Raw genomic sequence first — 15,988 nt, forward strand, 5'->3', positions numbered from 1 at the left:
CATGACATAGAAACATTCCATTTTAAACAAACCTCACACAAAATTTTCCCAATATACATGAAAGGTGCATATTGACATTCTGCTCGATTCTTGGAGTCTGAAGCCTCCATCAGACTAGCCATTGGGCCGGTTCTCACAGATCGCAATTATAACCGAGCACCAGCCTGCCGGAGTCTGCAACTCCCAACCACTGGTGACCCCAACTGACCCGACATCGTTACTGACAAGACTCTTTCCCTCAGCTCTCCGGCTACACCTCTGTCATAAATTAAGTGTCTATACATGGATGGGTCAGCTTCAGAAGTCTCCTTCCTTTTCCACTGATCTATTTTCTATCTTTGCACCAATCTATGCTATCTAAATTGCAGTAATATTATAATGACTGTTGATATCCAGTAGATTAAGTTCTCTCATTTTTCCTTTTAATGAAGATTATCCCATGAATTCTTAGCACTCTGAATTTCCATATAAATTTCAGAAGCAGCCTGCAATTTCCATTTTACAAAACCTGCTTGGATTTGATTGGGTTTGCATTGCATCTATACATCAATATAGAGAGAATTGACATTTTTACAATAGAGCCTTCCAATTTATGAAGATTGAACACCTTCCATTTATTTGTCTTCTTTAATTTCTCTCCATAATATTTTATAGTTTTGTGTGTAGAGGTATTCATATTCCTCATTAGATTTATGCCTAGGTATTTAATGGTTTTTATAATATTTTAAATGGTATAGTTTGTAAATTTCATTTTCTATATAGGAATACAATTACTTTAGTATACTAACCTTATTTACAGAAATGAAATTGCTTTTAGTATTATAAGTTTACAAGTATACTGATCCTTTATCCAGAGATCCTGCTAGCCAAAATCATTTATTTGTTCTGAAATTTATTTATAGATTCTGTTAGATGTTTTATACATTCATGTCATCTCTAAAAGATGACAGTTTTAGTTCCTCTTTTCCAACCTTCATCTCTTACATTTTAAAAAAATTTGTTTGCTTTATTGCATTAGCTAGGACCGCTAGTGACTATGTTGACTCGGAGTGGTGAGTGCGTGTGCATCCTGTCTTGCTCCTGACCTCAGAGAAAAACCTGTTAACATCTTAGCATTGAGTATGATGATTGCTGTGGGTTTTTGTAGATAACCTTTATCAGTTTAAGAAAATTTCCTTCTATTCCTAGTTGCCTAGGAGTTGCTTTAAAAAAATTTTTTTTTACCATAAATGGATATTGAATATTATCAAATGACTTTTCTGCATATATCAAAATAATAATATGATTTGTCTTAAAATATATTCTGTAAATATGGTAAGTTACCTTTATTGATTTTCAAATGTTAATCCAATCTTCCATTGCCGGAATAACCCAGCAAGGTCTTGACATATTATCTTTTTATGTTTTATGTTATGTATATTGTTGGAATTGTTTGCTAATTCTTTGTTTAGGATTTTTTATCTATGTTCCTTAACGATATTGGCCTGTAATCTTCCTTTCTTGTAAAGTTCTTATTAGGATATGGGACCAAGGATAAGCTCATCTTATCAAATGACTGTGGTGTGTCCCCTGTGGAAATGTTTGTATGGCGTTGGTCTTTCTTAAAGAAGCTGTATGAGCCTTGAACTTCCTTTGTTGAAAGGTTTTAAATTACATGTTCAACTTATTTAATAGGACTATTCAGATATTCTCTTTTTTTATGTCAGTATTGGTAAGTTTTTTTATTTCTCGGCATTTGTACATTTCATCTAAGCTTTTCAAACATATTGCATAAATGTGTTCATGAGATATTCTTATTATCTGTCTAATGCTTCAGGATCTATCCATTTAATTCCTAATATTAGTTATTAATTTCTTCTCTTTTTACAAACAGTATTTCAGGGGTTTATCAATTTTATTAATCTTTTATAGCATTCCCTGTGGCTTTGCTGATGCTGTCTAATGAAAATTCCTTTTCTAACTTCTTGAGATGGAAGCTTAAATCATTCATTTTCGGCCTTACTAGTTTTAGACTATATGCAGTTGAGGTTATAAATTTTACTCTAAGCATCGCTTTAGCTGTAGCCCACAAATTTTGATATGTCTTATATAGTATTTTCATTATCACTTAATTCAATCTATTTTTTTATTTCCATTATGATTTGTTTTTTGTCCCCCTGGTTACTTAGAAAATCACACTGGTTACTTAAAAGTATACATCGCTTACTTCTTAATTTCCAAACATATGAGGATTTTCTACTTATATTTTTTTAATTCGTTTCTAACCTAATTCTATTGTGGTCAGAAAACATAGTCTACATTCAATCCTTTAAAATGTGTTGAGACTTGCTTTATGGTTCATGATATGGTCAATTTTTGTAAATGGCCCATGCATGCTAAAAAGGAATGCGTGTTTTAGTCTTGAGGTTTGATGCTCCGTATATGTTAATTAGTTCATTTGTTAATTGTGTTGCTCAAATATTCTGTTTACTATTGATGTTTTGTCCACTTGTTCTATCAGTTACTGAGAGATTGGTTCTCATTTTAGTTTGGCTAATTTTTAGTTTATGTATTTTGATGCTTTTTATTAAGTGCATAACAAATTTAGAACAGTTATATTCCCGGTGAATTGAAAGTTTCATCATTATAAAGCGTCTTTCATTGTCTCTAGTAATCCTTCTTGCCCTAAAATCTCCTTAGTCTATCGTTAGTATTGCTATACCAGCTTTACGGGCTCGTGTTTGCTATTATTTTACTTTCAACCTTTCTATGGCCTTACTCCTAAGATGTGTCTCACACAGCAGCATATAGGTAGTTATCTGTTTTATCCAATCTGGCCATTTTTATCTTTTAATTGGAGTACTGAGTCTATTTACACTTACGGTCATTCTGATATACTTTTGTTTAAATGCAACATCTTACCATTTGCTCTTATATGTCTCACTGTTCTCTATTCTATTTTCCCTCCTCTCTTGCCTTCTTTTGGATTATTTTTATTATGTCATTTGCTTGCGATACATTATTTTCTCTTCTTTTAGTTGCTCTAGAGATCATTTCACATATCTGTGTCTTATTGAAATCTAATACAAACTAGTACTTTTAGCATTTCCCAGACAATGCAAAGACTTCAGTACAATTTAACTCCATTTACTGCCTTCCTGATGTATATGCTATTTTAGTTGTGTGTTTTAATTTTCTCTCTCTCTGTCTTTTTCTCTTCATTCACACTCATGAAATCCCAACACTCATTATTATCATCGTTCCCTATCCATTTAGGAAATGGATATCCATTAAGATCTATCCATTTAGATTTACCCAATCATTTACCCTGATGTTGCTCATCATTATTTCCTGTACCTCCAAGCTTCCATCTGAGAACATTTTCCTTTTGTCAAAAATACACTACTTAGCATCACTTTTGTGCAAGTGTGCCAGTGATAAATTTTATTAGCTTTTGTTTGACTGAAAAAATGCCTTCATTTCACCTTTATTATGGAAAGACATTTTCACTTGGTGGAGAATTCTAGGTCGGCAGTTATTTTCTTTTGGCTCTTGGAAAACATCATTTTGCCGGTTTTTTGTCTTCCATTGTTTTTGTTGAACAGTTAGCTGTCCATTTTATTCTTACTTATTTGAAGGTAATAGATCTTTTTATTCTGTTTTTTAGAAAAACTTTTTGCCCTTGGTGGTGAGAAGTTTTACCAAGCTGTGCAGAGGTGTGGTTTTCTCTGTTTTTATCCTCCTTGGGGTCCACTGTGCTTCTTGAGCTTGATATCTTTCATTGGTCTCAAAAATAATGCTGGCTATTATCTCACAAAAATTCCTTTTTCTCCATTCTCTGTCTCTTCTTTTTCCGATCCTCCAATTTACATATGTTAGGCATTTATACAATTTCCCAGACATTTCTTACCCTCTTTTCTGCGTTTTCCATGCTTCAGTCTGGATATTTCCTTCTGATCTTTGATGATTTAGTTCCTTGATTCTCCCTTCAGTTGTGTGTAATCTGCTGGTAAAACCACCCACTAAGTTCTTCATTTCAGTTTTTGCATTTTTCAGTTCCATAATTTTGATCTGGTAAACAAAAATAGAGTTTCCATTTCTTTGCCAACATTCCTGACCTTATCTCTTGATTATTTGAACATATTAAGCATAATTATCTTAAAGGCTGTGTCTGATATCATGATTTTCAGAATCTCTATCAGTCTGTTTCTTTTTTCTCTTATTTCTCTTGGCTTTCTGCTTGTATGCCTGGTTATTTTTGATTGGATGCCAGAGTGTGTATGGACATTGTGTAACGATTTTGAGGTTCTGGATGTCTGCATCTGGCAGGGTACCGGCTAGAGGCATTACCAGTCCCAGCTCCCCACAATCCAGTCAGTCACTGAAATGACCTGAAGACCTGATCTGTTTATGGCCCACCCTTGCTCCTAGGGTGTAGCCCTGTGGTGACCAGTGACCCTCCTACTTGGCAGGATTTCAACTTCAATTCCTCCCTGTCAGCCCCGGGAATCTGTCGAAAGCCCTAATAAGCATCCCAGGTTCTCAGCCATCACTCTGATTTGGAAGATACCCCTAGAGGAAAAGTCACCCCAAATGCGGGGCTCACCTCTCTGGGTTTCCCTCCTTTCCTGGACTGTGGTCCTACAAGTCCTCTCTACCTTGGTAGCTGTCAGATATCTTTCAACACATGCTTTTTCTAATTATTTCCAAAAGCAGCACTCTCATTGTATATATATATCTAAAGTTACTGTTTCCTTATGGCAAAAGATCCTCACTTTCCATTTATTTACCATTCAACAAATACTTATTGAGTGTATATGGTGGTGGTCACTTGTCAGACACCGAGTAGTCTGCATCCTGGGGAGGCAGGTATTGGAGGGAGGCTGAACATGAGCATGAAAAATGTGTATATGCTAGATGGGTATAAGCGCTCTGGAGAAAAAACAAAGCAGAGGAGGAAAGATAGGGATGCCCAAGGTGGGGAGAGCTGCAATATGACATAGGGTGGTCAGCAAGGCCTCACTATGGTGACGTTTGGGCAGTGTCCTGAGGGGGTGAGGGAACTAGCCTCAGAGCTGTCCCAGAGAAGAGTGATCCAGGGAGAGAGAACAGGCAGAGCAGGACTGGTGTGTTGGAGGCCAGCACGTCTGCAACAGGCTGAGCAAGGAGAGGGATGGAGAGAAGTCAGAGAGGGCGCAGGGGGTGGAGACTACTTAGGGCCTTATAGGCCACGGCACGTTTTTATTTTCTTCTCACATCTGTTTATTTAACTTTTTTTTAATGAGTCCATTTAAAGAAAAGTAATGAATAATCATTGTACAGGAAAAACAGGGGAAGAGAAAAGTCGTGAAAAGGGTGAAAGACTGCCTGAAGTATAGGGCGCCCTGGTCCACATCATCTCCCTGGTTCCTCTAAGCCTCGTGATTTAGGAAAAGTGTGGAGTCAGGCACACCTGGCTCTCACCTCGGCCCAGCGACATCCAACGCTGAGACCTTGAGCCAGGTACTCCATGAGGCTCCATCTCCTCACGTGCAAATGCAGGTAAGAGCTCTGACTCCAGGGGGGTTGCGCTATTGAAAAGAAACAGAGACACACACACACACACACACACACACACACACCCCTACACAGTACCTGAATATTGTTAGGTAAGTATCGTTATCTCTACTTTACATAAGAGGAAACTGAAGCTCAGAGTGGTAAAGAGGTTCTTCTAAGGTCACCCAGCCAGTAAGTGGTAGGGCTAGGACCAGAATCCATTTCTTCTGAACATCTTACCCTCTCTTTGTCATGTGAAAATCTGATTCAAATCATAATAATAAATTAAAACTATCATTAAGGTTTTCATTAGTTTCCTATGGCTGCTGTAACAAATTACCACAAATTTAGTGACGTAACAGAAATTTATTATCCTACAGTTCTGGGAATCAGAAGTCCAAAATGGGACTTGCTGGGCTAAAGCCAAGGTGTTGGCAGGCTGTGATCCTTCTGGGAGCTCTAGGGGAGAATCTGTTTTCTTGCCTTTTCCAGCTTCTAGAGGCCGCCTGCATTCCTTGGCTCATGGCCCCTTCCATCTTCAATGCCAGTGATGACATTACTCCAGCCTCTGCCTTCATCACTACATCTCCTTCTCTGACTCTCCTCCTGCCTCTTTCACTTATAAGGACCCCTGTGATTTCATTGGACCCACCAGGATAATCTCCCCATCTCTAGATTCTTAATCACATCTACAAAGTCCCTTTGCCATGTAAACTAACATATTCAGCTGACAGCTAACAGGGATTAGGATGTGGACATAATTAGGGATAGTAGGCAGAATAATGATAAATAATAAATAATAAATAATTTGCTTGTAAGAGTAGCTCACACTCTTGCTGGGATCCTGTGGTGGGAGGTGGTTGGGTAAGTCCTGATACACATGGGCTGACCCCACCAGACAGAAGGGTCAACATTTCTGCCCTGGACTTTTATTTCTCCACCTCCTATTCTGTGACGTTGTTTAACGAGTAAACAATAAAACTATGTGTGGCATGCGAGGTCCAGAAGCTTCAAGAACAGTCCTGATAGTCGCTCTAAGGTGAATACAAAAAGGAGCCAAAGCAGAGCTGTTGGAAACCTCAGCTACAAGAACCCAATTCTCCTTATTTTCTAGATGACATTACTGCGGCCCAGAGAGGAGAAATGATGGTCCTGAGGTCACCTGGCAAGTCAGTGATAGAACCAGAACTTGAAGTTGCATCCTTGACCCTGATTTCATGTCCTTCGCATGCCATGCGCCTGTCTAAATGCTGCTACTCAAATTTGTCCACCAGAGAGCTCCTAATGCAGCAGACGTGGACTTGTCCACCGGAGAGCTCCCAATGCAGCAGACGTGGACTTGTCCACCGGAGAGCTCCCAATGCAGCAGACGTGGACTTGTCCACCGGAGAGCTCCCAAGGCAGCAGACGTGGACTTGTCCACCGGAGAGCTCCCAAGGCAGCAGACGTGGACTTGTCCACCGGAGAGCTCCCAAGGCAGCAGACGTGGACTTGTCCACAGGAGAGCTCCGAATGCAGCAGACAGGGACTTGTCCACCGGAGAGCTGCGAATGCAGCAGACGTGTCTTGTCCACTGGAGAGCTCCTAATGCAGCAGACGGGGACTTGTCCACCGGAGAGCTCCTAGTGCAGCAGACGTGTCTTGTCCACCGGAGAGCTCCTAATGCAGCAGACGTGGACTTGTCCAATAGAGAGCTCCCAATGCAGCAGACGTGCACTTGCACCGCTGGGAGAGTGGGCAGCTCTGGGAAGGCTTGGCAGGGACTTGTTCAACACAATCTTCCACAAACACTTCTGCACTTTTACTTCAACGTTACAATCTGCCTGGATTTTGCCTGCAACACCATACTATATCATATTTGTTTCAATGTAACAATAATGTGTCTATGTGTTCTCCAAGTCTTTTAGGAAAAGGACACTTCAGGAAGGCGTCCAGTGTTTCTACTCTGGTTCCAAATATTCCGTGAGAACCTGGGGTGAGCAGTACAGCCTTCTGAAAATCCTCCAGGCTTATCATTTGGCTTTAAATTATTTATTATGAGGAGGGCAGCCAATTTATCTCATGACCAGCAATTTTCCCTTCTTCCTGACCAATTACCTTACCTTAAATGCCTTCCAATTCCTGTCTCTGAGAGGGTCTGGTGAGAATAAATGACATGACCCTCCACATCTTGGCCCAACTCCAATTGGCCATGTTCCAGAAGTCAGAAGGAGTTGTTTTTTTCCTCCCCTCCTTGTTCTTATGTTTTGTTTTGTTTTGCTTTGCTTTTTTTCTGTTTCCTTTGGAAAAGCTCATAGAACAAGGGGTCTAAAAGACATTTGTCTTGAATATGTGGTTTTGTAAAAATGGCATCTCTCTTTGAATCCAGCTTATTTTTAAGGAAATTCAGAGAGCAACTAGTTATGCTTAATAAGTGTCCCCTCCCCCAGAACAGCTAGACAGTCAAAGCAACAGGAAAGAGGCTACACAGGGAAAATACAAAACTGCCAGAAAGAGAGACACCCAGTGGTCTCCGTTAGGAAAGGACTTTCAGGGTTATATGCTCCAGTCTCACTCACTCTTTCTCCTAAGCAGACAGGGTCTTTGAAACCAGACCATCTTGGTCCAAACCTGGATCTGCACCTTATTAACTGAGAATAAAAGAATAACAACCACAATCATGGCAATGGTACTACTGCCCTTGGCACTGGGGGAAGGTACTAAATGCTAGAATGTACAAAGTGCTTCAGACACACAGTCTGTCAGTGAATTCTTACCTTCCCAACAAGGGGGGACTCCTGATTCAGGACCTTTGCCAGATGGGCTAAGACAACGAGGCAGACTGTTGCTGGGTGCCCCCTAATTTGCTCCCTCTCCCTGAGTCCACATCCTTGGGTGGTTAGACCCCTCTGACGCTCACTGTACACCTGACCGTGGGACTTGATTTGGCCAATGGGACACTAGCAAACGTGTCAGAAGCAGAGACTTGACAAGTGCTTGCATGTTGGGACTTGCCCCTCTTCTTGCTCATTGGAACCCCGAGAACTCCATGTGAAGGAAACCTGGGCCACTCCATCAGAGGCTGAGAGAGGAGCAGAGATGAGCTGAGACCAACCCACCTGCCAACAACCAAACATGTGCAAGAGACCATCCAAAGTCATCCAGCAGCTGACCAGCCTACAGCCGACCACTAACACGTGAGAGAGCCCAGCGGAGATCAGCAGAGCTAGCCCAGATCAGAACTGCCCTGCCAACCCGCAGAATTGTGAGCTCAGCAAAATGGTTACTGCTTTAAGCCGTTAGGTTTGGGGTTGTTGTTTTTTTATGCAGCAAAATCTAACTGATTCAGACAAGGTAATGAAATTAACCTAGGTAAGTGTGACCTAGTGGTTACACTAGCTAGTGGTACACTACACTAGGTAGTTGTAACCTAGTAACCCAGGAGGTCTGAATCCATAGCCCTCAGCCTTAACCACTTTGCTGTCCCACGTCTCTGAGCCTCAGTGTCCTCATATGTAAAATGACAACAAAATAACAGGTTTTCAGGGTTAGTAGATCAAGGGAGATGAAATACATGAACATGATTGGTCAATTATAAAACACTACATAAACACCAGCACTATTCTCACCAATTAACTCTTTCTACAGGCATCTACCTTCTGCTTGAATACCAAGACCGGGGAGTAATTTCATCCCAAGTTTGGGTTTTTACAAAGTCCTGAGTTATTTCCCACCAGCAGAGCAATGAAGGTTAGTGAAGTCTGTTCCTCTCGGACCTTTTTTTGGGCCCCTCCCTCTCCCGCTCACCTCTCTCTTTGTTGTTCAGCTCACTCATAAAGCCTGGTGCCCTCAGCTTGTAAGAGATCCACAAGGAAAGGAATTAGTCTTGAGCGAGCTCATCCTGGGTTTCAGCAGCATGAGGCAGTTTATATGTATGTGGCTTCATGGCAGCCTTAGAACAGCCCTTCAAAGCAGGTATTGCCTCCATTTTACGAATGGGGAAACTGATGCTCAGAACCACTAAGTAATTGTCGAAGGTCAGTAATTGGCAAACAACAGAGCTGGGATTCAAACCCGGGGATTTCTAATCCTAAAGCCTGTGATCTGTCCGCAAAAGCCTAAAAGTAATAGTTCACAGACTTGCGTATTTAGAAAGAAAGCAAGTTTGTTTGTTTTGACAATATATTTTGAGCATCTTACTCTCACACCCCATAGCCAGAATCTGGCCGCGCCTCACCACGTCCACTGCCGCCATCTTGTGCCAGCCACAGCCATCTCTCCTGGACAGCTGGTCCCCTGATTCCACTGCTGCCCGCCCCTTACACTCTCCTCTCCACAGAAGCAGGAGGAATCTCATTGAAACATAAACCAGCTCATGCCACATTCCTCTCAACCCTCCCCTGGCTTCCTCTCACACTCAGCAGATATCTGCAGTCCTCACGTGGCCTACAAAACCCTATGTGATCTGACCAGCCCCTCTTCAACCTCATCTGCATCCACTCTCCCCCGGCTCACCAAGCTCCAGCCACACTGGCTCCTCGCTCTTCCTTGAACATGCCAAGCACACTTCCACCTCAGGGCCATTGCACTCCTCTCTGCCAGGAACCCAATTCCTCCAATATTCACTCATTTATTGCCTTTGGTTCATTCTGGTCTCTGCTCATATGTGTCCTCCTCCGAGCAGTCTGCCCTGAGTGGCCTATCTAAAATAGCCCTCGCTATCCTCCTGCCCTGCTTCATTTTCCTCCTGGGGCTGGCCACTACCCACCTTATGTATCTAATTATGTATCTGTCCACCCACGAGAATGTGAGCTCCAGGGGTAGGACTGGGGGTCTTGTTCACCACTGTGTCCCCAGCATGTAGAAGAACACCAGGCACAGCAGGTGCTCCATAAATGCTTAGTGAATAAATGAAAGAATGAATGAGTCAGAGGCCCAAACAGGAAACACAACCCTCATAAAATCTCCCTGGAAACCACAGATAACCTTGGAACATGAATTTTATGGTGAAGATGACAAAGTAGACGACATGACCATGCAGGTCATTGGGGTTGGCTGGGTCCTTCCCAGTTGGTGTTTCTCAATTAGGAGCTAGAGCATCATGAGTGGTCATCTCATGGGACTGCCCCACTTGATGCAGGGGTCTTGCATCCTTGGTCTCTGCCAACTCAATACCAGTAGGGGCCCAGTCATGTGACAACTCCAAACACTCCTTGTATTTTTTTTTTGCTTTCTCTTTTCTTTTTTTTTTTTTTTTTGAAGATTGACCCTGAGCTAACATCTGTCTCCAATCTTCCTCTTTTTTCTTTTTTTTTCGTTTTTCTCCTCAAAGCCCCAGTATATAGTTGTGTATCCTAGTTGTAGGTCCTTCTATGTGGAACACCGCCTCAGCATGGCTTGATGAGCAGGGCGTAGGTCCGCGCCCAGGATCCAAACCAGTGAACCTTGGGCCACTGAAGCAGAACGCACGAACTTAACCGCTACGCCACCTGGCCAGCCCACTCCTCACATTTTGAAACACCCCCATAAATGTGTTACTGCCCCCTCCCACCACCATAGTGAAGTCTTACCTCCATCCACACCCATGATGAAACGTCCAAAGATGAGCATTTCAAAGGCTCCTGCCTGGAGGGAACAGGCCATCAGCAATGCAGCGCAAATTGCAAACCCATTGTTGACCAGCAAAGTGTACTTCCTGGAAGAAAAGGAGGGGTTTGATGAGGACACCCCACCATGAGGCTGTCACTGGCCTGTCCATCCCAGGAACAGGGATCAGGCCCGTCAGAAGGGTCAGCAGAGCAAGATACAGACACAGCGAAAAGAGCACTGGCCTAAGGGTCAGGAGCAGGGTCCAGACCTCCCACCATCCCCCCACTGTCCCCACTGCCACCTTTGGCTGTGTGACCCTGAGCAAGTCACTTCCTTCCTCTAGGTTCACCACTGGGGTTGATTAGGTCACTTCCAAAGGCACTGTCAGCCCTGACATTCTGTGAATTCCCCTGTTGCAGTATTTTATTTCATTGAATCTAACACTTTCATTTAAAATTTCTGAAGTCAAGACATGGCTTGCAATCCATGGGTCAGGGTCCAGGCAGGAAAATGGAAACCACTCTAGCTATTTTCACAGAGAGAATTTAACATAGGGAATTGGTTAAGCAGGTAATGGAGGACTGAGATGTCTGAAAGGCGACCTCTGAAGAGGGAGTGCTGCCCATGTGGTGCTAACACCTCGAGGCCTTGGAAGGGGGCCCCCAAGAGCTGCTCGGGACTTCCGGGGTGGGCGCTGGCTCCCTGGGACTGTTCCTCTGAGGGGCATCAGAAGTCTAGTTCTGAGGAGTGGATAAAAGCTGGGAACTGGAATCAACTACCAAAGTCACTGCTGGGACTGGGAGGGAATTCAGGCAAAGCAAGAGGACCAAGCCCCTTGTCCCTCTTCCTCTGGTGCCCCTCTTGGCAAAGGGCAGATGAGGAGTGCAGGTCCCGGCCCCCGCATCACAGAGCAGAGCACAGAAGAGTAATTTTGGAGCTGAGAGACAGTAGCTTGATAACCAGCACAGCATCCTATGACTTTAGTGCACAGGTTTTTTCTTTCTTTCTTTGTTTCTCAGGGGTTCATATAACAATGCTTCTTACACCCAACGGCATCTTCGATTTGATGAACTACAGCACTGGGTGTGAGGCTGAACTAATCCCCTCAAACAAGGTGGGCCGAATTCCTATGGCAATAATTACTCCGAATTGCTCTGTGCCAGGACTGCTCTCACTGTTTATGAACATATCCCTGAGGCCTTGTGGTTGAGAAGCCTGCCTTGGTCGGAGGCCTGGGGGCCTGCATTCCTGACCAGCTCCATCTTCTATGAGCCAGGAGACTTGTACTTTCTCACTCTGTGTTTTCCTTCCCTCACCTGCAAAACGATCATGACAGCTCACGTTTATGGAACTCCTGCCATATGACAGCTGCCATTCTGAGCACTTTGCATGAGTAGCTCATTTACTGCTCAAAATGATGCTATGAGGTAGGAATTATCATTATTCCTGTTTTATAGATCAGTTAACCAGGATACAGACAAATTAGAAACTTGTTGTAGGTCATACAACTAGTGAATCAAGGAGAAGGGGACACATCCTACCCTCTTACAGGATATTTTTTTCCCTAAAGACTCAATGAGTTAACAGATATTAATTTGTTTTATAAATTGAAAGGAGCTACAGACTTGAAAGGGGACTCTGTTATTACTTTTAGGAGTTAGACCTCCTAACTTCCAGGCCAGAGCTCTTTCCACTATTTCTGACTTATCTCAAGATTTCAATTAAATTTTTTTCCCCATCCTACATCTTGGAGAATCCCAAAGTTAATGACTTTTGCAGCGCAATGATGATGGTACAAGATTGCTCATTGCAACATCTTCTATAGCAGCAAATGATTGAAACAACCCTAGTATCCTTTAATAAGGAACTATTTAAGTAAATTATGATTATATTCTGATAATAGATAATATAGATTCTGATATACATAATATATATTCTGATAATAGATAATATAAATTATCTGTATTCTGATATAGAAAGCTCTCCCAGATATATTGTTAAGTGCAAAGAACAAGGTACAGAACTTTGTGTAGAATATGCAACAATTTGTGTGATAAAGAAATGTGTGTGTGTGTGCGCACGCGCGTGTGTGTGCAGAGATAGGCACAAACCTTGGAAATGATACACAAAAAGCTGTTAACACTGCTTGCCTCCAGGAAGGGATCTAAGCAGCCAGAAGACAGAAAGGAAAAGGAAACTTCTGACTTTACGTTCATTTGGTCCTTTCCAAAGTTAAGCCAGATGACGGTACTAATTATTCAAAAAATAAATAAATCTCACTTTCCAAAAAGTAATTTAAATGAACATCACGATGGAAAAGCAAATATTATGATTTAGCAGAGACTTGAAACAAAAATTCCAATCTCTCTTATTCTGATGCAGACTCAGGACTCCACAGATTCTCTCAGACTCAAGATTCAATCAAGATGAGCCTGAGGGTACTAATCTCTGTTATCTGTGGAACCTCAAAGTATGAAAAGAATACCCTGTACTCTGATGGCCCTGCTCCGTGTTCATGGCCCTTCCCTGCGGTGCTCTGAGGACTGATATGTCAGCCTTAGGAAGAAAGCAGTGGTGGGAAGAGCTGGACTCTCACTGTGGGAGCTTTCACTCATGTATCCACCGGCAAATATTTAGTGAGTGCTAGACGGCGGGTACATCACCAGGAAGATGTGAGTCATCCCTGTCTTCACCCTCATGGGCTTTACAATCTAGTTAGGGAAACTGACATCAAATAAATTGTCACACACAAGTCATTTAGTGACAATTTGTGGCTTCTGGAAGATACAGAGGCTATAAGAGTATATAACTGACTGGGCACTGTGCCTGTCATTTGCCTGTTGGTCCTCTTATCCCTTCTCCTTTCTCTGCCCTGCTGTTTCAAAGAGAACTACATTTCCCAGGCTCCTCTGTTTCCAGCTTCCTGGTAGGATTGGCCAATGAGAGGCCTGATGTTAGTCTTTAGGAAGGGGAAGGGAGGACCAGAGTATTTCCCTCCCTCTCCCTGTGCTCCCACTGCAGCAGGTGTGTCTCCTCCGCAGCCCCAGCCTCCTCTCTGTGGTCCCAGCAACCTCCGCCCCTGCACCATGTTGTCCTGGCTTTTGGACCCCAATAATGCCGCCTCTCGCTTTTGACCTTCCATCCCATAGATGGTAGTAGCTTGTTTGTAAAAATGACTCTCACAACAAGCCGAAATATTCTCCCTGTAACAACATCTATAGGTCCCAGTTCTACCCCTTGATGCCTCACAGAGCAAATCCCTGTTGGTGTATAGTCTAGTATAAGTTTGTGAAGAGGCTGTATGCGAGGTGAGGCAGGAGAGGAATACTGTGGCCAGATTCGGAGGGTTCTTGGATGTTGGACAAAACAATATGTTCTATAACCTGCAGACAGTGAGCAGTAAAGGGGTTGGTTAGAAATCAGACCTCAACTCCTATTCCCATACACTTCCTCCACTTCCCTACTATGGTTAGACTGGGCATTTGATACTAGGATGATATTAATGATAATCATAAAAATAATGCCAGGATTACTCAGTGGTTCTCAGCCTGGTTGCTCATCGGATTCACCAATAGCTCATAAAATAGAGATTCCTGGGTCCACCTCCAGAGAATCTCAATCCTTGGTGCACACTCAGTGAGAGCCCCTTGGTATAACACTAGAAGGAGTATGGCTTTACAGAAATTATCTCATTTCATCTTTAACACCTGTAGCTCTCAAGTGTTCGTGAAATTGTCAGTTCACAGACAAGGAGGTAGAGGCTGTCATCAGGTGAGGACTACCTCATCTCCCACCACGAAATTCACCCACTTAACTGCATTTGGGTGATGCTGCCACACTGATGTAAGACATATCGGTCTCCTTGTACACCAGTTGGCTCTACCCCAGTAAAGAATTCGTTCCTTTTCCACCCATCATTCCCGTACAAACACAACTATATGTCGTCTCTGCAGTCGTCTCTGCTCCTTGTCTCGGCTTCCTTTTAGAGTGAAACTTCTTAATAAATACTGTCTGCTCACCTCCGTTCTTTCCTCACCCCACTCGGATGAGATCATTTCTACCACTCCATGGAGACTGCTCTTGTGAAGCTCATCAACCACATCCACCTTGACAAACACCACTGCCAGTTCTCTGTCTTCCCAGTACAGCCTCTCAGCAGCATTTGATACAGTTGACCACGTCCTCCTTCTTGAAACACAGTCTCCCTGGGACATCTGGGATCCCACCCTCTCCTGTTTCCTCCCTACCAGCCTCACCTCCTCAGTCTGTAGGCTGACCTGTCCTCATCTCCCTGACCCCTGAACCTTGGGGTGCCCCAGAGCTCTGGCTCACCTCTCTCCTGTTCTCATCTCTCTCTGCACTCCCTCCTTGGGTGATTCCATCCAGTCCTGTTACCTTAATTGATGACAGTTCCCAACTGTATCTCCGGCCCAGACTCCTCTCAACCCTAGACTCATATATCCAACTGCCCCCTAGCCATTTCCACTTGCATGGCTAGCAGGCATCTCAAACCAAGCATGTTCAAAGTAGAACTCTTGAACCCCCAATACTAACCATCCCCCAAGAAATGCATTTCTAACCCCTCTTTCTACAGTTTCCCCCATCAGTAAATAAAGCCACTATCTTCCTAGTGGCTTAGGCAATAATCTGGAAATAACGCATCTTTTATTTTCTACACAACCCACATACAATCCACCGCTGAGTCCTGCTACACTAATATACAAACACAGCCCAAATCAAACCGCTTCTCCCGTTTCCAGTCCCACAGGGTGGCAGTGGTCCAGACCGCCATCATCTCACACTCATACAACTGCAACAGCCTTGGGTGGCTCCTGCGTCCACTCTTGCTGCACTGTATAGTTCATGGTCCACAGAGCAGCCACAGTGATCCTTTCAAAGCAAA

General features: G+C 43.1%; 1 protein-coding gene across 4 annotated transcripts in view; it reads right to left on the bottom strand.

Moving 5' to 3' along the window:
- The window catches only part of SLC2A9 (solute carrier family 2 member 9), a 261,777-nt gene that overhangs the window by 167,020 nt on the left and 78,769 nt on the right, over nucleotides 1-15,988 (bottom strand). For all 4 annotated transcript variants that reach the window (XM_058546727.1, XM_058546729.1, XM_058546726.1 and 1 more), the window contains one exon: nucleotides 11,067-11,191. In XM_058546727.1, the coding sequence (XP_058402710.1) occupies nucleotides 11,067-11,191 (125 nt within the window). The remainder of the gene's footprint in view (nucleotides 1-11,066; nucleotides 11,192-15,988) is intronic.

The sequence above is a fragment of the Diceros bicornis genome, chromosome 8 (genome assembly GCF_020826845.1).
Source record: "Diceros bicornis minor isolate mBicDic1 chromosome 8, mDicBic1.mat.cur, whole genome shotgun sequence".
NCBI lineage: Eukaryota > Metazoa > Chordata > Mammalia > Perissodactyla > Rhinocerotidae > Diceros > Diceros bicornis.